At 43.3% G+C, this 27,584-nt stretch overlaps 2 protein-coding genes and 2 long non-coding RNA genes across 4 annotated transcripts in view; 1 reads left to right on the top strand and 3 right to left on the bottom strand.

Annotated features, from left to right (window-relative positions):
* The window catches only part of LOC137356111 (uncharacterized), a 186,957-nt gene extending 176,947 nt beyond the window's left edge, over positions 1-10,010 (bottom strand). Inside the window, exons 1-2 of the long non-coding RNA XR_010971005.1 lie at positions 9,873-10,010; positions 9,043-9,126 (exon numbers count right to left, since the gene is read on the bottom strand). This is a non-coding gene — a long non-coding RNA (uncharacterized lncRNA). The remainder of the gene's footprint in view (positions 1-9,042; positions 9,127-9,872) is intronic.
* A 2,260-nt stretch (positions 10,011-12,270) lies between these two features.
* On the top strand, positions 12,271-12,960 carry LOC137356504 (histone H1-like). The gene has a single exon (XM_068022392.1). It carries the CDS (start codon positions 12,271-12,273, stop codon positions 12,958-12,960), a length of 690 nt encoding a protein of 229 aa, XP_067878493.1.
* A 2,903-nt stretch (positions 12,961-15,863) lies between these two features.
* Positions 15,864-16,253, bottom strand: LOC137356456 (histone H2A.J-like). Its single transcript, XM_068022350.1, has one exon. The coding sequence runs from the start codon at positions 16,251-16,253 to the stop codon at positions 15,864-15,866; it is 390 nt and encodes a 129-aa protein (XP_067878451.1).
* A 648-nt stretch (positions 16,254-16,901) lies between these two features.
* Positions 16,902-25,139, bottom strand: LOC137356466 (uncharacterized). Its single transcript, XR_010971071.1, has 3 exons — positions 25,057-25,139; positions 20,871-20,950; positions 16,902-17,723 (listed from the first exon to the last, which is right to left on the bottom strand). It is a non-coding gene; the product is annotated as an uncharacterized lncRNA (long non-coding RNA).
* Positions 25,140-27,584: the final 2,445 nt, after the last annotated feature.

Here is a 27,584-nt window from a genome sequence, read left to right as displayed (position 1 = left end):
CCCCGCAAGCAGCTGGCTACCAAAGCGGCCCGCAAGAGCGCTCCAGCCACGGGCGGAGTGAAGAAGCCTCACCGTTACAGACCCGGCACTGTGGCTCTGCGGGAGATCCGTCGCTACCAGAAATCCACCGAGCTGCTCATCCGCAAACTGCCCTTCCAGCGCCTGGTGCGGGAGATCGCACAGGACTTCAAGACAGACCTGCGCTTCCAGAGCTCTGCCGTCATGGCCCTGCAGGAGGCCAGCGAGGCTTACCTGGTGGGGCTCTTTGAGGACACCAACCTGTGCGCCATCCACGCCAAGCGAGTCACCATCATGCCCAAAGACATCCAGCTGGCACGCCGCATCCGCGGGGAGCGCGCCTAAACTCACCCTGCCCCGAACTGAGTTTGGCATCAAATAACACAACGGCTCTTTTAAGAGCCACCAAATCGGCAAAACAAAGAGCTGCGATCTCCTGTTGTCAGAGAAATGGGGTCTGGAGCAGCGATACCAATGTGCACAGAACAGATCATTTTATTAGAGAGGCGATCATTTTAGGACTCAACAAAAGCTTTAATTGTACAGAAACAGTAGAGTTGTTAAAATGCCTGACAAATATCTCCAGAGGCAAGCGGCTAAATCCCGAATCATACCAACACAAAGCAGCGCTTGCATTATAAAATTGCCGTCTGTCAGACAGGAACCAGCTCTTTCACAGATAAACTGGGTGGCTCTGAAAAGAGTATTTGGGCCTGCTGGAGGTGTCTGGGGATGATGCGGGTCTTCTTCTTGTCCCGGGCCGCGTTGCCGGCCAACTCGAGGATTTCAGCTGTCAGATACTCGAGCACAGCAGCCAGATAGACCGGGGCTCCGGCTCCCACACTCTCAGCAAAGTTCCTCATTTCTCGGGAGCCAGTGAACACGGCCCACCGGGAACTGCAGTCCAGACTGTGAAGAGAGACTTGGCCTTGGACCGAGCTTTGACACCGGTTTTCCCTCTTCCAGACACTATTTTACCCCCCCAAAAATATACTTTATTCACAAAAATCTGTAAAAACTACAATTCAAAACAGTTCAGGAAGAATGATCAAATCTGCCTCACTTATACCTTCTGGATGAATGATAGTGAGGACACTGGTGATTGGTCACTCTGTGCAGCTTCTCATTGTGTTGTTCATGTTACCAATCAGATAGTTGCTTAGTTCACCAATCCGGAGACATCACGTTAATAAGGCGGAAAATAACCGCTCCGGATTGGCAGAATCCAAACCGTTTCTTTTTCAAATTTCAAAAGCCCGCCAACAGATTTGTAAAACAAGGAGCGGCTTCACTGCATATCACGTTAATAGGTCATATAGCCTTTTGACAGGAATGTAAAAATATCCCCAATATTGTATTATTTCACATTTTCTCACAAGTTCCAGATTCGCTTTTCCAATCCGGCATCTATTCGGATTCATTCTCTGTCCTGTTTTAAAACAGTTTGGAACCGGCAGGCAAAAAGTCTCATTCACAACATTCAGTAACCGGATACATTTCAGATCAATGTTAAAAAAAAACACATCACACATTATAAATTGGTCCCTGTTTGTGGGAGACAAAAGCGGAGTGTAGATTCTCAGTGTGAGGTGTTAAAGAGTCAGACTGAGGGTTCCTACACCACCGGGGTTTCTAAATAATGTACTTATTAATTATTGAAGCTAAACTGATGGGAGTCTGGGCCTTTCTCTTTGTTAGTTTCTGATATGTGAATTTGGAGTTTAATCTGTACCTGTCAGTTTCTGCTATGGAAGGTTGTTTGATTTTCCCTCTGTACTTGTTAGTCAGTAATATGTTTGTGTAACTTCACACTGCACATGTTAATTGATGACGTGTCAGTGGTTGTTTTCACTCTCCATGTCAGTCTCTGGTTTGGAGGCCTCGACTGTATTCTGTACCGATCAGACATCAAGATATGAGGGTGAAGGGTCACTGACCCGAAACGTTAACTCTGCTTCTCTTTCCACAGATGCTGCCAGACCTGCTGAGTGATTCCAGCATTTCTTGTTTTTATTTCAGATTACCAGCATCCGCAGTATTTTGCTTTTATCTACATATGAGGGTGGGTTTTAACCTGTTCCTGCCAATCTGTTTTATGTCAGTACTGTTTATTATCTGTATCTGTAAGTTTCTGATGAATGAATGTGGACTGTATCATATCCCTGTCAGTGATCATTAAGAGTTATTTTACACTGTAACTGCCAATATCTGATATGTGAGTGTGGGTTGTGATCTGCATCTGCCTGTTTCTGGTATGTGACATGAGCATTGTTTTTACTCTGTGTGTGTTAGTCTCACGTGTCAGAAGCTGGGTTTAATTGTACATCTCACTCTCTGCTGTATGATTGTGGATTTTCATCTATAAAGTTAATTTCTGATATGGGTGTGTGAATTTTATTCTGTGTGCCAATTTCTGGGATGTGAGTGTGTGTTCTTTCTGTTCCTGTCAGTTTCTGACATGTGAATATGGATTTTCCTCTGCTCTGGTCAGTTACTGCAATGAAAGGCGCTCCTTTATTCTGTGCCTGTCATTTTCTGGTCTGGAAGAAAATTTTTTATTCTTTACCTTTTATATTCTGACAAGTGAATGTGAGCTCACCCTGTATCTGTCAGTTTGTGACATGTGAATGTGGATTTTATTCTGTATCTGTCAGTTACTACAAAGCAAGTATGTATTTTATTCTGTACCTGTTTGTTTCCTGTAATTTTTTGGAGCTTTTACTCTATATCTGTCAGTCTCTGGAATGTGAATGTTGCTATTACTCTGTGTCTGTCTGTGTCAGATTTGTCAGCAAGTATTTAACTTTCCCTTTCTGTTCCTGACATATGAATGTGGATTTTACGATGAATCTCTCAGTTACTGGTATGTGATTGTGGGTTTTATTCTGTATCCACAAGCCTATGATTAGTGATTGTGACATGTGTCCTAGTCCTGTCACTATCTTGTTTCATATGCCCATTATTCTGTGCATGTTACTTTATGGGAAATGACTGCAGGATTTATTCTTTTCCTGCCGTATTCCCACTATGGCTTCAAGAGCTGGTCAGAAGCCAGAAACTCTGTGGTTAGTAACAAACGTCCTATCTCCTTAAAGACTTTCCACCACCTACAAGCCACAAGTCAGAAGTCTGATGGATTACTCCCCACTTGCCTGGATGTGTGCACCCCAAACAACACTCAAGAAACTCTATACCATCCAGGACAAAGCAGCAGGCTTGATTGGCTTACCATTCACCAGATTAACCATTTACTCCCTCCACCACCAGTGCACAGTGTGTACCATCTACAAGATGTATTGCATCAACCTGAGGAAGCACCATGAAACAGCACCTTCCAAACCTCCGACATCTGCGACCAAGTAGAACATAGGCAGCAAACGTATGAGGACATTACCACCTGCAAGTTCATCTCCAGTTCATATGTCATCCTAATTTGAAAATATAACATCACTCCTGCATCATCACTCAGTCCAAATTCTGCAACTCCCTACCTAACACCACTTTGGGTGTACCTACACTACAAAGACTGGAGGGAGCAGGAAGGCCACTCGACACCATCTTCTAAAGGGCAATGAGGGATGGATAACAATTACTCTCCTTTCTACAGATCCTCACATTCCATAAACATACACTACAAATAATCATAAAGGTGTGTATATGAATAACATTTGTTCTGTGTCTGTTCATCACTGGTACAGTGTGAGTGTAGAAGTCATTCTCCACCTGTTAGTCTGAAAGACAGGATCTGTTTGTTTATATTTAAAAAACAATGAAGGAACTCTTACACATCTAGATCTGTTCAACTATCTGTCCCTCTTTGTATGGTATGAGAGTGAGGGATTTATTCTTTATCTCAGAATGTGGAATGTGACTGTGGGTTTTTCTCTGTACCTGTCAATTACTGATAAACACATGTGTGCTTTCCAATCTACCTGCCAACTTCTGGTGTGAGTGTGGGTTTTATTATGTATCTATCAGCTTCTGGTATGTAACTGTTGGTTTTGTAATGTACCTGTCAGTTTCTGCTGAACTGAACAGTGGTTTTGGTTTGAATCTCTCACTTTCTGTTATGTGAGAATGAGTATTCATTTGTACTTGTAAATTTCTGCAATAGAAGAAAACTCTTTACATTGCACATAATACAAAGCAAAATACTGTGAATGCTGGAAATTAAAAACAGAAAATGCTGTAAACACTCAGCAGGCTGCCAACAACTGTGGAGACAGAAACAAAGTTAACCTTTCAGGTCAATGGCCGTTCATCATTGATCTGAAATGTTAACTGTCTCCCTCTCTCCACAGGTGCTGCCAGACTTGCAGAGTATTTCCAGCCTTTTCTGCTTTCATTTACACTGTACCTTCTTTATTCTGGCGAGTGAATGTGGCATCACTCTTCACCCTTTCATTTCTGATATATGAATGTGGATTTTACCCAGCATGTTGTCATTTACTGCAACACAAATATCTGTTTTATTCTGTACCTTTTTGTTTGTGGTAATTGATTGTAGGTTTTACCATGTATCTGTCAGTCTCTGTAATGTGAATGCTGCTATTACTCTGTACTTGTCTGTGCATGATTTGTGAGGATATGTTTTACTTTCCCTGTCTGTTTCTGGCATGTGAATGTGGATTTTACTATGTACCTCTGAGTTACTTTATGTCTATGTGGGTTTTATTCTGTTTCTGCATGTCTCTGGTGAGTGTAAAGTTTTCCCTGTACCTATCAATATCACACTTGTCAGTGTGACCATTATTCTGTTGCTTTATGGTAGTGCTTTTCCTGTCAATCTCTGATATGCTACTATACATTTTATTCTGCACTTGTCAGATTCTGCTCTGTGATATTGGTATTTCTCTGTCTGTCTGTGTCTGGTAAGTCATTATCAGTTTTACTGTGTATCCATCAGCTTCTGGTATTTGAGTAGGAGGTTCACATTGCATATTTCAATTTGTTCTGTGAATCTGCTTCGGACTTGAACGGACAGTTTCTATTCTGTGACTGTCCTTTTAAAGGGTGATTGTTAATTTCTGCTAAATAGGTGTTCATTTTACTCTGTTCATGTCAGTCTCTGAAATGGGAATTTGGGATTTATGCTGAATCTGCCATTTGTTTATCTTGATGGTATGCTTAATTCTGTACCTGTCAGTCTCTGTTATAACGGTATTTTTTTCTGAATATTTGTCAGTCTCTGAAGTGTGAGTGTGGGATTTCCTTTGTGTCTGTAAGTTTCTAGTGTGAATGAGAGGTTTTTAATTCTGTACATGGCAATTCCTGATAAACGAGCATGTGTTTTACTCTGTAACCCTTGTTCTCTGGTATTTGTGTTTGCGTCTTTTTTCTTCTTGTTACCTGTCTGTTTCTGAAAAGTTGGTTTGAATTTTACTTTGTACCAGTTACATACTGATCCCTGTTTGTGGGGTTTACTCTGCACCTCTCAATTTCTTATGTGATTGAGATTTATATCTGTACCAGTCAATCTTTGGTATGTGCATCTAGATTTTACTCCACATCAGTCTAACTCAGATTCGTGAAGGCTGTTTTTTACCTTGTTTCCTTTGTACTTTGCAGTATGGAACTTTATTTTTTTTTATTTTAGAGATACATCATTGAAACAGGCCCGTTGGCCCACGGAGTCTGTGCCGACCAAGAACCACCCATTTATACTAACCCTACAGTAAGCCCATATTCCCTACCACCGACCTACACGACGAGCAATTTACAATGACCAATTTACCTGTCACCTGCAAGTCTTTAGCGGTGGGAGGAAACCGGAGCACCCGGTGAAAACCCACGCGGTGACAGGGAGAACTTGCAAACTCCACACAGGAAGTAACCAGAATTGAACTCCGGTCCCTGGAGCTGTGAGGCTGCGGTGCTAACCACTGCGCCGCCCGGACCACTGCACCACTGTGCCACCCCGAACTGTACCTGCCACATTCTGGTATTTGTGTGTAGCTTTTCTTTCATGGCTGTCAGTCTCTGTTGTGTTTTTCTGTCTTGGGCGGGGGGATGGGGGTGTGGGCGGTTGGCGCGGGGGTTTGCTTCATGCCTGTCATTTTCTGTTATCTGTTTCTGTATTGGTGGGGGGATGCAGTTGGTTGTGTGGGTGAGGGGGTTTTATTCATGCCTGTCAGTTTCTGGTATGTTAGTGCAGTTTAATTCTTTTCTAGCGGGTGAGTGTTTTTTTTTCACTTCTTTTGCTGTATTATTCAGTTCCTTGGATACGGGTGTATGTTTCACTCTATATCTCTCAATCCCTAGTCTACAGTTTATCTCTGTCAGTTTCTGATTTTGAGTGTGGGTTTATCTGTACCTGTCACTTTGTTTTATGTGAGAAACATCTTATTCTGTATCTTTCAGTTTCTGATGTTTGTTTGTGTGTCTTGTACTTGTGCCCCTCAGTTTATTGCATGTGAATGTGGGTTTGACTGTCAATCTCACACTCACTTGTATATGAGTGGTGTTCACTCATTATCTTTGATTGTCTGGTTTGTAAATTTAAGTTTTAACCTGTGCCTTTAAACTTCTAATGTGCAGGTCTGGTTTTTAACCTGTCTATGTTATGGTCTGGTATACACAAACGTGTTTCAGTCTGGCTTTTGACTCTGGCTTGTACACCACATCTCTACATTCTCTGGAATGTGAGTGTGATTTTTAATCTGTACATGTCAGTTTCTAACATCTGTCTGTGAGGTTTACTTTGTGCATTTCATTCTCTGGTCTGTGACTGCTGAATTTAGTCTGTATCTGTCAGTATCTGGTATATAAATCTTCTTAATTATGTGTGTGTTTTATTCTGTATCTGTCAGAGTGTGAAGTGCAAGTGTTGGGTTTTCTTTGTACCTGTCAGTTATGGATGAGAGATTTTCACTCACTAACAGTAAATTTCTTGGAATTCACTGTGGATTTCACTCTGTGTCTGTCAGTCTCTTGTAGTTGAGTGTGGCTTTTATACTGCATTTGCTATTTTCCGAAATATAAATGTAGATTTTAATCTTTACCTGTTAGTTTCTAGTATGTGAGTCTGGGTGTTAATCTGTATCTGTCAGTTTCTCATATGCGAGGGTAACATTTATCCTGCACCTGTTACTTTCCGAAATGTGTGAAGGTTTTTATCTTTCCCTGTCAGTTTCTGGTATATGATTGTGGCCTTTGTTCTGTCCCTATCTGTTTCTGTGAATGGAATATGGGTTCTGTTCCTGTCAGTTTCTGGTATGTGATTGTGGCCTTTGTTCTGTCCCTATCTGTTTCTGTGAATGGAATATGGGTTCTGTTCCTGTCAGTTTCTGGTCTGTGATTGTGACCTTTGTTCTGTCCCTATCTGTTTCTGTGAATGGAATATGGGTTCTGTTCCTGTCAGTATCTGGTGTGTGAATGTGGGTTTATTCTGTATCTTTCAATCTTTGGAATTTGATTATGTACTTTCTGCAGCACCTTTTAGCTTCTGTTAAGTGAATGAGATGTTAAATCTGTACCTGTCCATTGATAGTATATGAATGTTTATTTTACTCTGTACCTGTCAGTTTATGGAACATGAAGGTGTTCCCGCCCCAACCTGCCAACTTCCAATATGTGATTGTTGTTTTATTCTATACCTGCCATTTCCTGGTATATGATTCTGTTTTTTGATCTTTACCTGTCAGTTTCTGTTACTTGAGTGAGTTTTACTTTGCACCAGTTGGTTTCTGGTATGTGAGTGTCACTGTTAGGCTGTATCTGTAAAGTTAAGATATAATAGTATGGGTTAATTCTGTATCTTTCAAACTCTAGTGTGTGATATGGGGCTTTTCTCTGAATCTTCGATTTTTGGTCTGTGTGTTTTAATCTGCAGCTTACAGTTCCTGACAGGTGTGTGTGCACATTTTCTTTTTTTCTGCAGCTATCAATGTCTACTACACAAGTATGTGTGTTATTCCTATCATTCAATTTCTCTTATTGGAGAATTGATTTTCCTTTGTCCCTCTCAGTCTCTGGTATGTGTCCATGTGTTTTACATGGTAAGTGTCTGTCTCTGTTAGGTGACTCTGGTGTTATTCTCTATCTGACAGTCTCTTGCATGTGAGTGGTTTTATTTTCTTCTCTGTAGCTGTCAGTCTCCCTTCTGTGACCGGAGGTTTTAATCTTTACTTTAACTCTTTTATAATTTGTAAATGTGAATTTCACTCTGTGTCTGTCTGTTTACAGTATAGGAATGTGTTTATTTTCTTTTAATCATCAATTTCATAAAATCATCGAAAGTTTAAGGCATGGAAAGAGGCCACTTATTCTAATCCCACCTTCCAGGATTTGGTCGTGAACCCTGCAGCTTATGGCACTTGAGGTGCCTTGCCAGAGTACTTCTGAATCAGTTGAGGGTCCCTGCCTCAACTATCCTTTCAGGCAGTGAGTTCCAGACCCCTAACACCCTCTGAGTGATTTTCTTTCCCTCATCTCCCCTCTAATTTTTCCACCAATCACTTTAAATCTCTGGCCTTCGTCACTGACCTCTTTGTTAAGATGAATAGACCCTTCACCTCCACTCTGTCCAGGTCCCTCAAAATTCGATACATTTCAATCAGCTCTCCCCTCAGCCTTCACTGTTCCAAAGAGAATAATCCCAGCCTCTCCAATCTTTCCTCACAACTGCATTTTTCCAGCCCTGGCAACATCCAAATAAATATCCTCTTTACCCTCTCTAGTGCAGTTACATCATTTCTGTAATGAGGTGACCAGAACTGCACACAGTTTCAGGTATGTGAGGGTGAGATTCACTCTCTATCTTACTGTATCCAGGATGTGTCCCTCTTGTGAGATTGATATAGTGTCTTTCAATCTGACCGTGGGTGTGCTTTTGAACTGAGATTGATGTACCTAACATTCAGCAGTACAGAATTGGAATGGATTGGAAACAATGTCTGTCTCTTCTGCTTTGTTTGATTGCTGGATTGAAAATGTGTCTCTGAACTTGGGATCAGTGAGAGTTTGACTACTTCTGCTCCATGTGACTCTGGAATTAACTGATGGTCTCTGGGAGTGATAACATACCTACTCTGTGTTGCAAGGAGCTGACTGCACATTTCCTTGTGCCTGGGAATCATCACATTCATTCTGTTCCCTTGAAGTATTTGCCTACAGAAAGGAAGAACAATATCTCTTGTAACTGAAGATCAGTTGAGGTGGAAGCTAGAAAAGAGATTAATGTAACATTTCAATTCATAATCATTATTACTAACCACAAATACTCACCAGAAATACAAAGAATGTCATTGTCTGATTTCACTGCAGATCTCAGCATCTGCTGACCAGGTGTTTTGGCCGATTTACAACAATTTAGTGACATCCAGAAACAAGCCAATATCTGCACTGCTCCAAGATTGGGAATACCTGAGGGATGTTTGTGCAGATCAGGTTTCTATTTCCATCTGACATTATAACATAAGAACCTAAGAAGTAGGAGCAGGAATAGGCCATTCAGTCTCTCGAGTCTGATCCGCCATTCAATAAGATCATGGCTGATCTGATCCTGGATTCAGCTCCATTATCCTGCCTGCTCCCAGAACACATTACTCCCATGGAGATCAAAAGTTTAACTCATCCTTGTATATATTTAACAACCCAGCCTCCACTGCTCTCTGAGGTAGAGAATTATAAAGATGACTGACGCTTTGAGAGAAGAAATTCCTCCTTCACTCCGTCTAAAATGGGAGACTCCTTATTCTGAAACTGTGCACCCTGGATCTTGATTCCACTATTCGCTGTACACTCACAGTAAACAGCGTGAAACAGGAGTTAAACCACCAACATGTATTACAGAACTGAGGCGAGAAACAGCAAAGATTTTCAACAGCAGCTTATTCACGTTCTGTCTCACTTACCCAGTGCACACACACAGGCCGAGAAAGGCCTCTCCATTCCGCCGCTCACTCCATGTTCTGGGATCAGTTCATCCTCCACATTGCCTCTCACAAACAGCCCGCGACTCCCCCTGAACTTGCTCCGGAGTCAATGGTGATCTCTGATCCAGACTGCGGACATTCGCTCATTCACAATCAGCGGTGGTGGCGGGTTAATACCGCGCATGCGCCTCATTCGGCAATGGTTTGAAAAACAAAAATCAATCGGAACTTTCTCCAGTTCAGTTTTATCTGATTTTGAGCAATGGAACCGGGACTGTGGGCAAGATTAGAGAAGGTTTCCAGCTGGGAGATTACCCTGTTACCAAGCTCAACTTGAGATCATTCTCTGCACTATGTTTGCTGTTCATTAGCTCGAATTCTCAAAGTGATCCTCCGAGGGAGTCGATGTGTTTGCAGGAATGGGTCAGGAGTTAATATCTGACAGTTACAGTCACAGATCAATTTAATCAGATTGAAACTGTCTGTCACTGAGAGTCATCGCGAAGGATTTGAGCTGAAAGATTACAGAGAGTTCAACAGGGCAGAGAAAGTTACATTTGGGACATTGTATGCCTCACTCTCTGACACTTTCCCGGACTGTGAGATTAATAATGTGTTTTCCTCTGGCACCATATCAGTGAGAGATGAGATTGTAACGTCTTGTTTCCCCAGGCGGATCTTTCGAGATAAAACGAATCTTACATTTCAGTCTGCAGCTCAATAATTACAGGCCACTCAGTCTAACCTCAGTAGTGGGTAAATTATTGAAATCTATTCTGAGAGACAAGATAAACTGTCACTTAGAAAGACACATACCAACTGAATTGAATTTGAAAAAGGATGATAGATGAGGGTAGTGCAGTTGATGGATTCTACATGAATTTTAGCTTTTGACAAGGTCCCAAAATACAGAATCTTTATAAAATAAAATCTCATGGGATCCAGGGAAATGCAGCAAGGTGGATGCAAAACTGGCTCAGTGGCAGGAAACAAAGAGTAATTGTTGATGGCTGCTTTTGAGACTGGAGGGCTGTTTCCAGTGGTTTCCCCCAGGGCTCAGTAATGGGTCACCTGTTTTGTTGATGATCTACATAAACAATTCGGACATAAATGTTGAGGGACACGATCAAGAAGTTTGCAGACGACACCAATATTGGCCGTGTGGTAGATAGCGAGGAGGATTGCTGTGGACTTGAGGAAGATGTTTATGTTCTGGTCAGAAGGGCAGAAAAGTGGCATATAGAATTCAATCCGGAGAAGTGTGACGTGATGCACTTGGGGAGGTCAAACAATGCAAAGGAATACACGATTAATGGGAAAATACTGAGAGGTGCAGAGGAGGTGAGGGCCCTTGGAGTAAATGTCCACGGATCCCTGAAGGTAACAGGGTAGGGCGGTAATATGGTTAAGAAGACTTATGGAATCCTTTCCTTTATTGGCCGAGGTATAGAATATAAGAGGAGGAAGGTTATGCTGGAACTTTCTCATCATTGGTTAGGCCAGAACTTGAGTTCTGTGTGCAGTTCTGGTCACCTCATTACAGAAAGGATGTAACTGCAGTAGAGAGAGTACAGAGGAAATTTACGAGCATGTTGCAGGGACTGAAAAATGCAGCTCTGAGGAAAGATTGGAAAGACTGTGGTTGTTCTCCTTGGAACAGAGAAGGCTGACGGGAGATCTGACTGAAATGTACAAAATGCTGAAGAGCCTGGATAGAGTGGAGCTGAAGGGTCTATTTACCTCAGCATTGAGATCAAAACCTGTCCTGGGAACTCTACATTTAGTGAACAGTTCGACATGAGAATGTGTAGATGTGAATATTGTGTAAGAGAGAATGTATTAAAGGTGCTGACAGGTTAGACTAATGTCACTGTGTTTGTGGGTCCGGACTGATCCCCCGATTTCCGAGTCCCCCTTGTGTCAAGTAACAAGATTTTCCACTCAAAGAAGCACATTGATCCCCTTCTCATTCCCAAAGTGGGAATTCAGTGTAGTTTCTTTGTTGATTTCAAGATTTCAATCAAAATATAGAGAACATGTCAGCTATCGGGGGAAAGAGCGCCATCAGTGCAGCAATAAAACGGGTTTCAGTCAAAAATGGAGTCTTTACTTCAAGTGCAAACTTTTGGATAGCAAGCATTCTGATGTCAGAGACAGGAAGGATCTAGTCTGGGATTCTACAGTACCCGAATTTCAGTGGAATTGGAGAGTTTAGGACCAGAGTGAAACACAAAGAGGCAGCAGGAGCCGGGAGCTGACAGCAGGTTGTCTCCGCCCCCGTCCGCTCACTGCCTTTAAGTTGCTCAGTGCCGCCACCACCGGCTTCATTTCTGATCCAGTTCTGACTGACAGAGAGAATTTGTGCAGAGTCTCGGACATGACCGATACAGCAGCCACCGAAACGGCTCCTCCAGCCGCCGCCGCTCAAAGCAAGACTCACAAGAAGAAGAAAGCGGCTCCCCGGAACAAGTCAGCCGGTCCCACGTTGAGCGAGAAGATCCTCAAGATTGTGGCGGATTGCTCCGATCGCAAGGGGACCTCACTGCCCGCCATAAAGAAGGCTCTGGGTCGGAGCGGTGTGGATGTGGGGAAGTTCAGGACCCAAATCAAGCAAAGTATCAGGAGGAATGTGAACAAAGGCTCCCTGGTGCAGAGCAGCGGTACGGGCGCCTCCGGCTCCTTCAGAATCCCTAAGCAGGGAACCAAGGGAAATGTGGGAAAGAAAGTGAAGTCAGGAGCAGGCAAAAAACCTTTAGTGAAGAAAACAGCTGGCAAGAAAGTGACAGCAAAGAGATCAGCAGGCAAGAAATTACCAGTCAAGAAACTAGCAGCCAAGAAATCGGCAGCGAATAAAGCAGCAGGCAAGAAAGTGACCAGCAAGAAGGCGGCAACGCCAAAGAAATCTCCAGCGAAGAAAGCAGCGCTTCCGAAAAAGTCTCCTGTGAAGAAGGCCAAAAAACCCAAGAGTGCCACTGGCGGAAAGGTGCTCAAGAAAGTTCAATCATCAAGGGGCAAGACCAAGCCGAAAGCAGCAAAGGCTCAGAAAGCAGCCCCTGGAAAGAAGTGAAACTGCACGGGAAAGTTGCAGACATCTGAGCCCAAAGGCTCTTTTCAGAGCCACCCACATCTCTCAGGAAAGAGCTGATCCCCCGATCTAATGATCCCTGTCCCGCCGCCGTGTGCACATTTCACACAGAAATGATGGGAAGTAAATGCAGGATCCCTGGTGACTCGCTGACATGCACTACACTCAGCCCTTCCCCCACTCTGTTACAAAACAGAGGGATGTCCCGGCCTCACTGTAACTGGGGATCTGTTCGGTACATTCTCAGTTCATGCTCGTTTCACTAATTCAGAGCGAGAGGGTCTAACACAGGAATACTGGCGAGAAACCCCGCGTCACAACTCAATTCTCTAATTCAGCTGGGGTAAGGTGTTAGTAAAATACTCAATCCGTCTGGGAGGGGAGGTGTTTGGAAACGGGTTGACTTGTGATCGGAAGCACTGTACTTAGGCGGGTAGATGATCAACTTTTAATTGTTATTGATCCTTATTTAACAGCTCTGGGTTTCTGTTATCTTTGACTTTCAAGGTTGAGTCTGGAAGTTTTGTGCTGAGCTCTGTTGTTGAGAGTTCTTTTTTGAATTGGCGGTTCGAGCAAGTGGGAGGCGGAGCTGGAGGATGAAAGACATTTCTCTGCTCTGTCTGTCACTCAGTTTCCTCTCCGCCCCGCCTCTCACTCTCTGTCACTTTCTCAGTCAGGTCCGGGCGGGCTGTATAAAAAAGGCAGCAGAATCAGCTCGTTTCTCATTCAGAATCGGTTTGTCTGAAGAAACATCATGACAGGAAGAGGTAAAGGAGGGAAAGGACTGGGCAAAGGCGGAGCAAAGCGGCACCGCAAAGTGCTTCGTGATAACATCCAGGGTATCACCAAGCCAGCAATCCGCCGCCTGGCTCGCCGTGGTGGAGTGAAGCGCATCTCGGGTTTGATCTATGAGGAGACCCGCGGGGTGCTGAAGGTTTTCCTGGAGAATGTGATCAGAGATGCGGTCACCTACACTGAGCACGCCAAGCGCAAGACGGTCACCGCCATGGATGTGGTGTACGCTCTGAAACGCCAGGGCCGCACTCTCTATGGATTCGGCGGCTAAACAAATCCACCCTTTCTACCAAACAAAGGCTCTTCTAAGAGCCACCCAAAAGACTCACATAGAGAGCAGTGACCTTGCAACTTGAATTAATAAGATCTAGTTATCACTATATTGTTTATCTTTATCAACAGCTGCTTTTATACATCATTTCATTCTCTCAGTAAATTTACATATCACAGAAATTTCATTGTCTTTTTCTCTTCATTATTTATTGAAACGCGTCATGAATTAAGCAGTTACATTTGATAATTTATACTTTCGGGTCTGAACTGCCGGGATTTACTGCCGTTATAGTAAGTAATGTCTGGCACTTTATTCCCGCCAGAGAACACTGTTTAAACTGTGTTGTCAGACACAGAGGGGGATGTCGGAAGAAAGAAATCAAGCGACAAGGAGTGAGATTTTATAATTGTTCCCGCCAAATTAGGTGTTTTTTAATCTTTCCCTTGTTTGCTCATCGGAAATTGGCGGGCTTTTTGAAATTGATAAAATTTCAGTTTCAGTTACAGTTCAACCAATCAGTGAACAGCATTTCCCGCCGCCCTTTTCCTTCCCGGTGCTGGTTTCAAACTTGACTGATGGACGGGGCTGCATCCAATCACAACACTAGGGCGGTCCCTCTACTGTCTTAAATAGACAGTCCCTGAGCAGTCTCAACATTTACAGTGTCTTTGTTCCTGATCTTCTACCAGAATGGCCAGAACCAAGCAGACAGCGCGCAAATCGACTGGAGGGAAAGCTCCCCGCAAGCAGCTAGCTACCAAAGCGGCCCGCAAGAGCGCTCCAGCCACGGGCGGAGTGAAGAAGCCTCACCGTTACAGACCCGGCACTGTGGCTCTGCGGGAGATCCGCCGCTACCAGAAATCCACCGAGCTGCTCATCCGCAAACTGCCCTTCCAGCGCCTGGTGCGGGAGATCGCACAGGACTTCAAGACAGACCTGCGCTTCCAGAGCTCGGCCGTCATGGCCCTGCAGGAGGCCAGCGAGGCTTACCTGGTGGGGCTCTTTGAGGACACCAACCTGTGCGCCATCCACGCCAAGAGAGTCACCATCATGCCCAAAGACATCCAGCTGGCCCGCCGTATCCGCGGGGAGCGCGCCTAAACTCACCCTGCCCCGAACTGAGTTTGGCATCAAATAACACAACGGCTCTTTTAAGAGCCACCAAATCGGCAAAACAAAGAGCTGCGATCACCTGTTGTCAGAGAAATGGGGTCTGGAGCAGATCATTTTATTAGAGAGCCGATCATTTTGCAAAAGCTTTTGTTGTGCATAAGCGGTAGATTTGTTAAAATGTCACAAGAGGAGAGCAGCTAAATGCCCGAATCCAGTAGGGAGAAGGCTGAGGGGAGATCTGATTGAAATGTACAACATTTTGGCGGGACTGCAGAGAGTGGAGGTGAAGAGTCTTAGCAGAGAGGTCAGTGACTATGGGGCATATGTTTAAAGCGATTGGTGGAAAAATTAGAGGGAAAACGAGGATTTTATTTTCACCCAGAGGGTGATGGGGGTCTGGAACCCACTGCCTGAAAGGGTAGTTGAGGCAGAGACCCTCAACTCATTCAAAGGGAATCTGGATATGCATTTCAAATGCTGTAATCTGCAGGGCGACGGACTGAATGCTGGACGGTGGGATTAGAATAGGTGGGTCGTTTTTCGGCCGACGACACGACGGGCCAAGTGGCCTCTTTCTGTGCCAATACAAAGCAGCGCGAGCATTATAAAATTGCCGCCTCTCAGACAGCAAGCAGCCCTTTAACAGATAAAGTGGGTGGCTCTGAAAAGAGCCTTTGGGTTCGCAGATTTAAGTCAGGCAGCTTCACTTGCTCTTGCTGCTCTGAGCGCTGGTTTTCTTGGGCAGCAGCACGGCCTGGATATTAGGCAGCACCCCGCCCTGAGCGATGGTCACCCTTCCCAGCAGCCTGTTGAGCTCCTCGTCGTTGCGGACTGCCAGCTGGAGGTGTCTGGGGATGATGCGGGTCTTCTTGTTGTCCCGGGCCGCGTTGCCGGCCAGCTCGAGGATTTCAGCTGTCAGATACTCGAGCACAGCAGCCAGATAGACCGGGGCTCCGGCACCCACCCGCTCAGCATAGTTCCCCTTTTTAAGGAACCTGTGAACACGGCCCACCGGGAACTGCAATCCAGCCCGGGAGGAGCGAGACTTGGCCTTGGACCGAGCTTTACCACCGGTCTTCCCTCTTCCAGACATTACCACAATCTAACAAACACTTTCAGGAAGAATGCTGAGAACCGCCCACAATAGTCCCATTTATACCTTCGGGAGGAATGGTGTCGGGGGCACTGGTGATTGGTCATTCTGCACTGGGTGTCATTGTACTCTTCATGTGACCAATCAGAGAGCTGCTGAATTCACCAATCCGGAGACGCCAAGGAGATGAGGGCGGAAAATAACGGCGCGAAATTGTCAGACTGCAAACGATTTTTCAAATTTGAAAATCCCGCCAATATATTTGTAAAACACAGAGCGGCTTCAATATAGATCATCACATTTATAGGTAACTTGGTTTTACCGCAAATATTTTAAAATCTTTTTCATATTGTATTATTCTACATGTGGTAACAATTTCCAGATTCACTTTCACATTCCACCATCTATTCGGGTTTACTCTCTATCCTTTTTGAAACATTCTATAACCAGAGGACAGAAAGCCTCTTTCACAGCATTCTGTAACCATTTCAGCTCAATGTTCCTAATGATACCACATTACTGATTCTAGATTGATCCCTATTGGTGAAAGACAACAGCGGAGTGTATAATCTTAGTGTCAGGTGTCAAAGAGTGAGACTGAGGGTTCCCACACCACCGGGGTTTCTAGATAATGTACTGATTACTTATTGAGAACAAACTTGATCTCGGGATATGAGTGACTGAGAAATGATGTATGTGCGTTAAATCAGATTTTATTATCGAAATACAGCAAAGGAGCCGAATATGAACGCGTCCGTGAACAAAGCTCACAAATAGTCAGTAATTAATGATCGGGATATTATTAAGTAGAGACAGGAAGATCGCACGGGCAGTGAAACTGTATTAACCAGAATCTGTGGGATTAAAACAGAGATCACAAAGGCAGTTAGAAAATACTTGGTAAAAATATCAAAACAAATTGATATTATAGAGATAATGTTGTAGCTTTTTGAGAGACGTTGTGGGTGCCTCTTAAAGGTCAGAACTCGCATTTTATACACATCCCCAGAGCTCTATGTTAATGAAGGATGGGGTGAAAACCATGTTCGTGATTGGCTGATTTACAATGATGTCAATTCTTGAGATTCTCTATTTATCTGATTGGTTACTCTAGATAACCAATCAAATTTAGTGCTCGGCGAACCCACAACATTTCACAGCTGTCAGCTCGTCCGTTGCTTTTGCCTGTCACCTATCCACCGATATCCCTGACTTTCTCACTCCCTCTGTTACTGTCTCTTCAACTGGTTCAGTTTTGTTGGCACCAGCCCGTCACCTTTTTCATTCTGCACGGATTATTCCTCCGCACTTCAGCTTACTCACAGAAGACAAGGTGACCGAGTGATTAAAACGATGAACTGCTAATCTGTTGTGATCCGCATGCGTGGGTTTGAATTCCATACTCCTTGTTTCTGAATGTTTAAAATAAGAGCACCGGCTTCGTGTTCCATTCGAGTGCGCTGGTTCTTTCTAAACAAGAAATACGGATGTGTAAAATAAACACAGTGACGGTGTTGTAGTGGAGTATTGCATCCAGTTCTGGTTATTTGAGGGTACAGAGGAGATTTATCAGAATGTGTGAAGTCGGTCGAGATGGATTTGTTCTCCATTGAATCAACAACATTGAAACAGTTGAAGAGACAGTAGTAGAGGGAGTCAGAAAGTCAGGGATATTGGTGGATAGGTGACAGGCAAGATCAGTGGACGAGCTGACTGAAGGGAGATTTACAACAAGTGTGAAACATCATGACAAGTGAGACAAGGATAAACAGTTCCCATTCGCTCATTGTACAAGGACACAGTGACAGAAATTGAGGATTTGGGGCGAACACGGAGTGAGTGGTTTGGCACTCACTTCCCACAAGGGTGCTGGAAGTAGAGACAATCAATTACTTCAAGAGATTATTGAATCAGCATTTGAAGGAATTAAACTTGCAGAGTTACAGGGATCCAGCGGTGGAGTGAGTGTGACTGGATTGCACTGTGGAGAGCTGTCATGGACTCACGATGGGCCAAATAGCCTCCTTCGGTGCTGTAAATAACTCTATGTTTACTATTAGTTTCTGACTGAATACTGATCAGTTTAAAGGCTATTTTAAATCTGTATTTATTCAAAAAATGATAAATTTCCAGGAGACGTACATGGATGATGAGAATCATTTTATAAATTGCATTGATTTGTTCAGTTTTGAAACTGTTATTTTTTTGTATTTTGTCTGTGTGTAGCTTGTACTCTGTCCCCGTCAGTTCCTGGTCTGTGAGTGTGAGTTTACCTCATTTTATTTCATTCTCTGTTATCTGAGTGTGGGTTCAATCTTTACCCAGAGCGCTGTTTGTGAACTGAACTTTACCTATCTCCCTTTTTATTATTATTTAACAAAGATCTGCACACTCTTGTTTCTGACTGTGAACTCATTTATTAGTTTAAAGGACATGTCTTGTTTCACATAGATTTCATTGAAAGAAAATTGAAGTTCAGCATTGTGGGAGATACACATGGATGATGAGAGTCTTTTGTAAGTTTTAATTTGGAAATCACATTGATCATTTTTAAGTTATAAAATGAATCTGTCTGATACCAGAATTGAGGTCTAACCTGCAGTAGAGAACTCATGTCAACTGCTTGGAAAGCAGATATTCTCAGCACTATACCACCATCACTATGTGAGTTTAATGTAGGTAAATGAGTACATTATTCTGTAACATTTATTTTCTGTTATGTGACTATGTCTGGTTCCAGTTCATCATGTCAGCCTCTGGTACTCTGTATGAGGTGGGATTAATGTGGTGTATGTCAGTTTCTGGGACAGCCTGTGAGTGTGAATATACTTCTGTATCCATCAGTCTCTCAAACTGAATGTGAGTGTGGATTCATTCATTTATCATCCGTCTCTGCAACTGACAGTGAGAATGTGATTCATTCAGTATCTCTCTGTCTCTGGTATTGCATGTGAATGTGTTGTTTATTCTGTGTATTTTTGTGACTGGTAGAGTTTGAGAGTGTGGCATTCATTCTGTACCTGTCAGGAAATATTATTGAATGGCATTGTGTACTCAGTGTTTTTTAGGCACTCCTACTCTATGTGAATCAGATTTATTCTGTGTCCATCTGTTTCACGTCATGTAATTGAGTGTAGGATGCATTAAATAGCTGTCAGTCTCTGGCTGTGATAGATAGATAGACAGACAGACAGAGACAGATAGATAGATTTTTGATCTACAAGGCAGTAAAGGGTTATTGGGACAGCGAGGAAAGTGAAGTTAAGCACAATCAGATCAGCCATGATCATACTAAATGGCAGAGTAGGGTGGAGAGGTCAAATGGCCTACTCTTGCTCATATTTGTTATGTTCTTAAGATCTTCTCTTACTTGACATGATTGTGGGCCACATTCTGTATCTTTAAATCTCTGGTCCAGAATGTGTGTATTGAATTCATTCCTTGTGTAGTGGGTGACACAGTGGCGCAGTGGTTAGCGCCGCAGCCACATAACTCCAAGGACCCGGGTTCGATTCTGGGTACTGCCTGTGTGGAGTTTGCAAGTTCTCCCTGTGACCGTGTGGGTTTTCGCCAAGTGCTTCGGTTTCCTGCCACGGCCATAAGACTTGCAGGTGATAGGTAAATTGCCCCTCGAAGATAGGTGGTCGGGAATATGAGATTACTGTAGGGTTAGTATAAATGGGTAGTTGTTGGTCGCCACAGACTCGGTGGGCCGAAGGGTCTGTTTCAGTGCTGTATCTCTAAATAAATGTATCTGCCTCTGAGGGAGTGTGCAAGTGTGAGATTAATTCTGTAGCAGCCAGTATGCGTACTGTACATGCATGTTGGATCCATTCAGTATATGTAAATTATGGGTATGATATGTGATTCATTCTCCATCCATTAGGCTCTGGTACCCTGTTTCAGTGTCAGGTTCAATTTGCATCTCTGTGATGTCTGTGTGATCCTTCAGTACTTAATATGTACCTCAAGCATTCTGTTGGCTGCTGTTAAATTTTTTCGTCTATCAATATTTTTTTCCTTGTGTTTAATATAAAATAGGAATTAACTATTTCATAGCTGTCTATTTTGTTCAATTCTTGTACATGAGTTGTGAATTGATATCCAATTCCTTGCTCTGCCAAATTAATTGTGAATGTTAATCTTTCAATCTGATACATGACCTGGTATGTACAGTCAAATTACACCATTTTGTAAAAAAAAAAGAATGAATACTGTATGTTTCTGTCTGACCCTTAGTGACATGTTTGGACTGGTTTGTAATCTGTAGCTCAGTTGATATTGTGGGGGACTTTATTGGGATTCATTCTGTCGCTTTCAATCAGGTAAATTTTGCCTGTTCTAGTTAAGATATCTTATTTGAAATGTAGTCAAATTGACAGTGTATTTAAATCTGATAATGAGTGTGTTTTTAGACTGGGTTTGATGTATCTACCAGTCAGCTGGAGTGAAATAGATACAACTTCTATCTCTCCTGCTCTGCTTGACTGTTGGATTGAAAATGTGTCTCTTGATCTTGGGATCAGTGTGGGTCTGACTACTTCTTTTGTTTGTTACAGTGGAAATGATGAGCTGGCTGTGTCACTGTGCTTTGTGAGTGATACTGTATCTACCTACTGTGTGTTGGAAGAAACTGGCTGCACTTTTCCTTGTGTCCAGGAGTCAGGACTTTCATTCTGGTTCCTTCAAATGTTTGCCTGCAGCAAGAAAAAGTAATTCTTATACTTGAAGAAAGGTCAGTGAGAAGAATCACAGAATCATTACAGTGCAGAAGGAGGCCATGTGCCCCATCGTGTCTGCACCGGTTCTCTGAAAGAGCAACTCCCTCAGTTCCATTCTCCTGCCTTCTCCCCATAACCCCACCAAATTCTTCCCTTTCATAAAACTTTCTAATTCCCTTTTGAATACTTCAGTCAAACCTGCCTCCATCAAATTCCAGATCTTAACCACTCGCTGCATGAAAAAGATTTTCCTCATGTACCTTTTGCTACTCTTACCAAATACTTTAAATTTGTGCCTTCTCGTTCTCGATCCTCTCATGAGTGGGAACAGTTTAGTTTAGAGATACAGCACTATAACAGGCCCTTCGGCCCAACGAGTCTGTGCCGACCATCAACCACCCAATTATACTAATCCTATATTCCTACCACATCCCCACCTGTCCCTACATTTCCCTACCACCTACCTATACTCGGGGCAATTTATAATGGCCAATTTACCTGCCAACCTGCAAGTCTTTTGGCTGTTGGAGGAAAGCGGAGCACCCGGAGGAAACCCATGCAGACACAGGGAGAACTTGCAAACTCCACACAGACAGTACCCAGAATTGAACCCAGGTTACTGGAGCTGTGAGGCTGCAGTGCTAACCACTGCACCACTGTGCCACCCCCAGAGTTTCTTTCTATCTACTCTACCCAGACACCTCATGATTTTGAATACCTCTATCAAATCACCTCTCAGTCTGCTCTTCCCCAGGGAAAACAGTCCTAACTTCTCCAATCTATCTTCAAAACTGAATTTCCTCATCCCTGGATCCATCCTCATGAATCTTCTCTGTACTATCTCCCATGCTGTCAGGTCTTTCCTCAAGTGAGGTGCCCAGAATTGGACATCATACTCCAGCAGAGGCTGAATTAGTGTCTTACAGAAGGTCAACATAACTTCCTTGCTCTTGTACTTTATTCCACTATGAATGAAGTCTAGGATGCTGTATGTTTTATTAAACACATTCTAAACCTGTCCTGCCACTTTCAATGACGAATGCACATACACACCTCAGTCGATCTGCTCCTGCTCCTCGAATTATACCCTTTATTTTATACTGTTTCTCCATGTTCTTACTACCAAAATGAATCACCTCACATTTCTTTGCATTGAACTTCATCTGCCACCTGTCTGTCCATTCCACCAACTTGTCTATGTCCTTTTGTAGTTCTACACTATCCACCTCACAGTTCACAATGCTTCCAAGTTTCGTATCATCTGCATACTTTGAAATTGTGCACCAAGGTCTCGGAGATTAACCTATATCAGGAAAAGCAAGGGTCCAAACACTGATCCCAGGGAAACTCCATCACAACCTTCCTCCAGCCAAAAAACATCCATTAACCACAGCTCTTTGTTTCCTGTAACTCAGGCAATTTCGTATCTAGTTGCGACTGTCCATTTTATTGCACGAACTACAAGTTTGCTCACAAGTCTATTGTTGCACTGTATCAAACGCCTTTTGAAGGTCCATGTGCAGCACATCAACAGCATTGCCCTCATCAGCCCTCTCTGTTACCTCCTCAAAAGACTTCAGCAATTTGGATCAACATGATTTTCCCTGAAGAAATCCATGCTGCTTTTCCTTAATTAACTCACATTTAGAGTCATAGAGTTCCACAGCACATAAATAGGCCCTTCGGCCCATCATGTACATGCTGGCCATCAGGTACCTAAGTATTCTAATCCCATTTTCCAGCACTTGGTCAGTATCCTTGTATGCTATGGCGGTTCAAATGTTCCTCTAAATACTTCTTGAATGTTGTGAGGGTTTCTGCCTCTACCATCTCTTCAGGCAGTGTGATCCACATTCCAACCATCTTCTGGGTGAAAACATTTTGCCTCAAGGCCCCTCTAAACCTCCTGCTCCTAACCTTAAATCTATGTCCCCTGGTTATTGACATCTCTGCTCAGGGAAAACAAATCGTCCTATCTATACTTCTCATAATTTTGTTTTCCTCAGTCAGGTCCCCCCTCAGCCTTCTCTGCTTTAATAGTCCCTGTGACTATTGATTTTGCCCCTAATTATTTTTTCTCGATTTTTTCCCAACACTGAATTTAAACTAACTGGCCTGCAGTTGATAGGCTTATATTTACACCCTTTATTGAAAAATTCTGCAGTTCTTTATCACCACCCCCGAGTCTAAGGAAGAGTGAAAAATTATGGCCAGATCCTCTGTGATTTCCACCCTCACTTCCCTCAGTTTCCTTAGATGCATCTCATCTGGCTCTGGTGCTTTCTCCACTTTAAGTACAGACAGACTATCTAACATTTCTTCTTTATCAATTTTAAAACCCTTTAATATCTGACTTACCTCCTCTTTCAACATTACCAAGGAAGAAGATGCAACCCAGACAAAGACAGATGCAAAGTATTGCTTTAATACCTCAGCTATGCCCTCTGCCTCCATGTGTAAATCCCCTTTCTGGTCCCTAATCGGCCGCATTCCTCCTTTTACCACCTTTTTACTATTTATATGCTTATAGAAAACGTTGGGATTTCCTTTAATGCTCGCTGGCTGTCTCTTTTCATCTTCTCTCATTGCTTCTCCTATTTATTTATTTTTTTTCACTTCCCCTCTGGACCTTCTATATTCAGCCTGGTTCACAGTAATATTTTCTATCTGGCATCTCTCACAAACACACTTTTTCTTCTTTATCTTAATCTCTACCTCTTTTGCCATCCAAGGAGTTCTGGGTTTGTTTGTTTTAATTTTCCCCTTCAAGGGAACATACATCGACTGTGCCCGAACTATCTCTTCTTTGAAGGTAACCCAATGTTCATCTACCAGTTTTGATGCCAGCTTTTGACTCCAATTTATTCGCCCCAGCTCCATTCTTACCCCATTGAAGTTGACTTTCCCCCAGTTAATTATTCTTACCTTGGATTGCTCTTTGTCCTTTTCCATAGTCAGCCTAAACCTTATGATACAATGATCACTATCCCCTAAATGCACTCCTCCTGATACTTGATCCAATTGGCCCACCTCATTCCTTAGAACCAGGTCTAGCAGTGCCTTCTTTCTCGTTGGACTAGCAACATACTGTTGTCGAAAATTTTCCTGAACACACTCTGGGAACTCTTGTCCCTCATTGCCCTTAACACTACTATTATCCCAGTCCATATTTGGATAATTAAACTCTTCCATTATAACTACCCTATAATGTTTGCACCTTGCTTTAATTTCCTTGCAAATTTGTTTTTCCATGTCTTACCCACTGGCTGGTGGCCTGCAGACAACACTGAGCAATGTAACTGCAGCTTTTTTGTTCCTTAGCTCTCGCTAAATTGATTCTGTCCTCGACCCCACTGGGACATCCTTTTTCTCCAGCACTGAAATACTCTCCTTAATCAATACTGACAACTCTCCCCCTTTATTCCCTTTCATATCTTTCCCGAACACCTTGTATCCAGGAATGTTTCACACCCAGTCTCTGTTCGAGCCACAACATCAAATTTCCACATGACAATCTCCGCCTGTACCTCACCATCTTATCAACCACACTCCGTGTGTTCACATACATGTACCCTGATTCAGACTGTATTACATTCTGCCTTACTCTGACTCCACTTAATATCGTATTATTCCCTACTCTTGTGTTATCAATCTCCCCCAGTATTCTGTACATGTCGGTATCCCTCTCTATTACTTGCTCCCTGACAAGTTAACTGACATGATACAAAAGTAATCAATATAATCTTTTCAATAATAATCATTATGAACAATCGGAAAAAGAAAACCAGCAACACAAACAGTGTCTGTCTCCTGCAACACTCTGCTTCTGCTGCCCACCTGTTTGCAGCGGTTTTGCGACACTCAGAAACAACCCAAGCCCCATGAATCGGACTACCCGATGGAGTCGTCACCTCTCCCTTCCCCCCACCGGCTCACTCCATGTTCCGGGACCAGTTTCTGCTCCACAATCTCCGACTCCCGCTGAACTTCCCCGCTATTCAATGTTAATCTCTGAACACATCTGCAGACTCGCTCCCAAACCTCGTGTTGCTGCTGGAAGCAGATGTTGTTTGTTCACTTACCCCGGGACCCGGATGTCTCCATTCGCAGCTGATTTAAACAATCTTCCGCTCACTCACTGAATGACGTTCAGAGACAGTGTTGGGGGAAGGGGAGCGCATGCGCTCTACGCTTCATTATGACGTCCCAGTGGGCGGAGCTATAATGCGCTTGCGCAGATCTCTGCAACAATTCAGCGTTCAAAACTCAATGGGAACTTTCCCCATTTCACCCTCATCAATGTGTGAACAATGAAACTGAACATGGGGTTAGGGTGGAGGGAGGGTGGGGAGGGGTGGAGGGAATCTATAACCTAGAAAGCCGGGAGCTGATCCCATTTAGATGTTCAAATTGCCGTCTCTCCCTGCAGGGTCTTTGTTATTATTGAGACCCTCCTCTCAAAACAATCCGACAGAAACATGGGAGGAAGGAGGGAGTCGGTGTGTTTGCTGGGACCTTGTAGAATTCATTTCAGTCAGCAAAGGTTTGTCTAACCGGAGTGAAACCCGCGGTCAATGTGAGTAATACCGAATGGTGATCTTCATCGTTTCATTCCAAACAAGAGAGACACGGAGCTGCCGCGATTATACTGGACACACAAACACAGTGACAATAGAGCCCGTCCCAGAGTTTCAGCTCCCGGTTGTTAAATGTCCTCATGTACACAGTCTTTACTGTGAATCTCTGGGGTTAGTTGACGATGTCTAGTCCTGTATCCCTTAAACACTCGGAGCCAGGAGATCCTCACATTCCATTTTGAAAGATTTATGGACAGGAATTTTTCCAAACTTTGGCTGAGTCGATCATAACCTGCTGTTCAATCATAGTATTATTCAAAGAATTAATGAGACATTCTGTTCACTACTTGGGTCTTGAACTCGGTTTGAGCAGATCAATAAGTGAAAGGTTCAGCATTTTTCCAGATATAACAGACAGAGCTGTATAGAGGGACTCAGGGTTAATCCTGCACACACAGGACAGTTTGAGTGACAGTCACACAGGGACGGGAACTCCTCTTGATTCCGTTGCCTACTCACCCAACAAGGACAGTTGGGGACTGACTGAACATCCAACTCACTATAATTCAGTACTGGAGAAAGACAGAGGCTTGTCCACTCCATCTGTCCTTACTGTATCTGGTACATTATGTGAGGGAAAGTGTTCCAGTACCTCTCACTCTCAGACAGCAACTGACATGCGTTCAGACAGACAGTGTTAGTCTTTCACTTACCATGAATAGGCGCCTCTCCAAGAACCTGTAAATCCAATATCCCGAAGCAGCTGTTCTACTCAGAACTTGGTCATGGTAGGAGAACCCCAGGAGGACAGTGGAAACACTTCAGAGATGTCCTCAAATCATCCCTCATTTGGGAAGACATTGTACTCTTCAGGGATATTTGTCAGGAACATGCAAAGGTGAACTCGACGCAGCGAAGACAGCACCCACACCTCCAATGCAGTCATTTACCTGACCCTTCCAGCAACACCAGTCCCTGATATGACAGAGTCTGCAGATCATGCATTGGACTTATCAGCCATTTCAGAACACATCAAACTGGAGTGGAAAAAAGTCATCCTTGATCGCGAGGGACTGTCTGAGATGGAAGATAATAAATAGGCCAATATAATGATCAGCAATAATAATGAACTGGAGAGGGAGGAGATCGAGTGCAGGGAGATAGAATAGGGAGGGGAAGTGGCCTGTGACGTTTATATAATGTAACACATTGACAGAGATCCTGTTCTATTTGGTACACGAATTATTCAAGATAGAAAAATGTAAACTGCTCTCTCGCTGACATATTGTACCAGAGACAACCTCTCCATTATTTCCAAACTCAAAACAGGGCCAGATTATCAACAAATACTGTATTTCTCACTGAACCACTTTTAACTGTTGGACTCTCTGCAGATTCGCAGGACAAGGCCATTCAGATATATTTTCAGTCACGAAGAGATTCATTCTGATGACATTAAGCAGAGACTATCAGATGTTTAACTTTCATCCCTCAAACACTCGGATTCACTTTTACACTTCGACGAGATCCGTTTGGACAGTTTAGGAGCCGCCCCCTCACCCCTTCCTCCGCTTTATTCCGACCATCTTCCAGTCTCAGTGTCACACACGTTACCATTAATTTGCTTTTGATCAATATAATTCAAAGGTTGTTTGCAGCGAAAATCATTGAAATAATGATGACAGTGATTTGTACAAAATATCCCATATCCATCCTATCACCATGATTACAAGCAGGCAGAACCAGGGGAAGGAAAAATCTGCTGACAGAGACTATTATTTTTGACATCAGTGCTGAGTTAATAAAGGACAACCAGTACGGATTTGCTGAGGGCAAATCATGTGCGACTAACATGATTGAATTCTTGTGGTTGAAGTTACTGAAGGTAGTACAGTAATTATTGGATATATGCTCTTCCAAAGGCATTCAATCAAGTAGTGAACAACAGACTTACATGGAGAATAGAAATGCATGTTAAAATTGACACTGGTATTCTGAGATGGTAGTTGGTTAAAGGAGAGGAGGCTACTCTG

The sequence above is a fragment of the Heterodontus francisci genome, chromosome 45, assembly GCF_036365525.1.
Source record: "Heterodontus francisci isolate sHetFra1 chromosome 45, sHetFra1.hap1, whole genome shotgun sequence".
NCBI classification, from domain to species: Eukaryota; Metazoa; Chordata; class Chondrichthyes; order Heterodontiformes; family Heterodontidae; genus Heterodontus; species Heterodontus francisci.
The sequence above is the reverse complement of the archived record's forward strand: the minus strand, read 5'-3'. Positions and strand labels throughout refer to the sequence as shown.

Bases quoted from the DNA above. Each gene is read 5' to 3' on its own strand.
- LOC137356456 (XM_068022350.1), bottom strand. From the start codon at position 16,253: ATGTCTGGAAGAGGGAAGACCGGTGGTAAAGCTCGGTCCAAGGCCAAG.
- LOC137356504 (XM_068022392.1), top strand. From the start codon at position 12,271: ATGACCGATACAGCAGCCACCGAAACGGCTCCTCCAGCCGCCGCCGCT.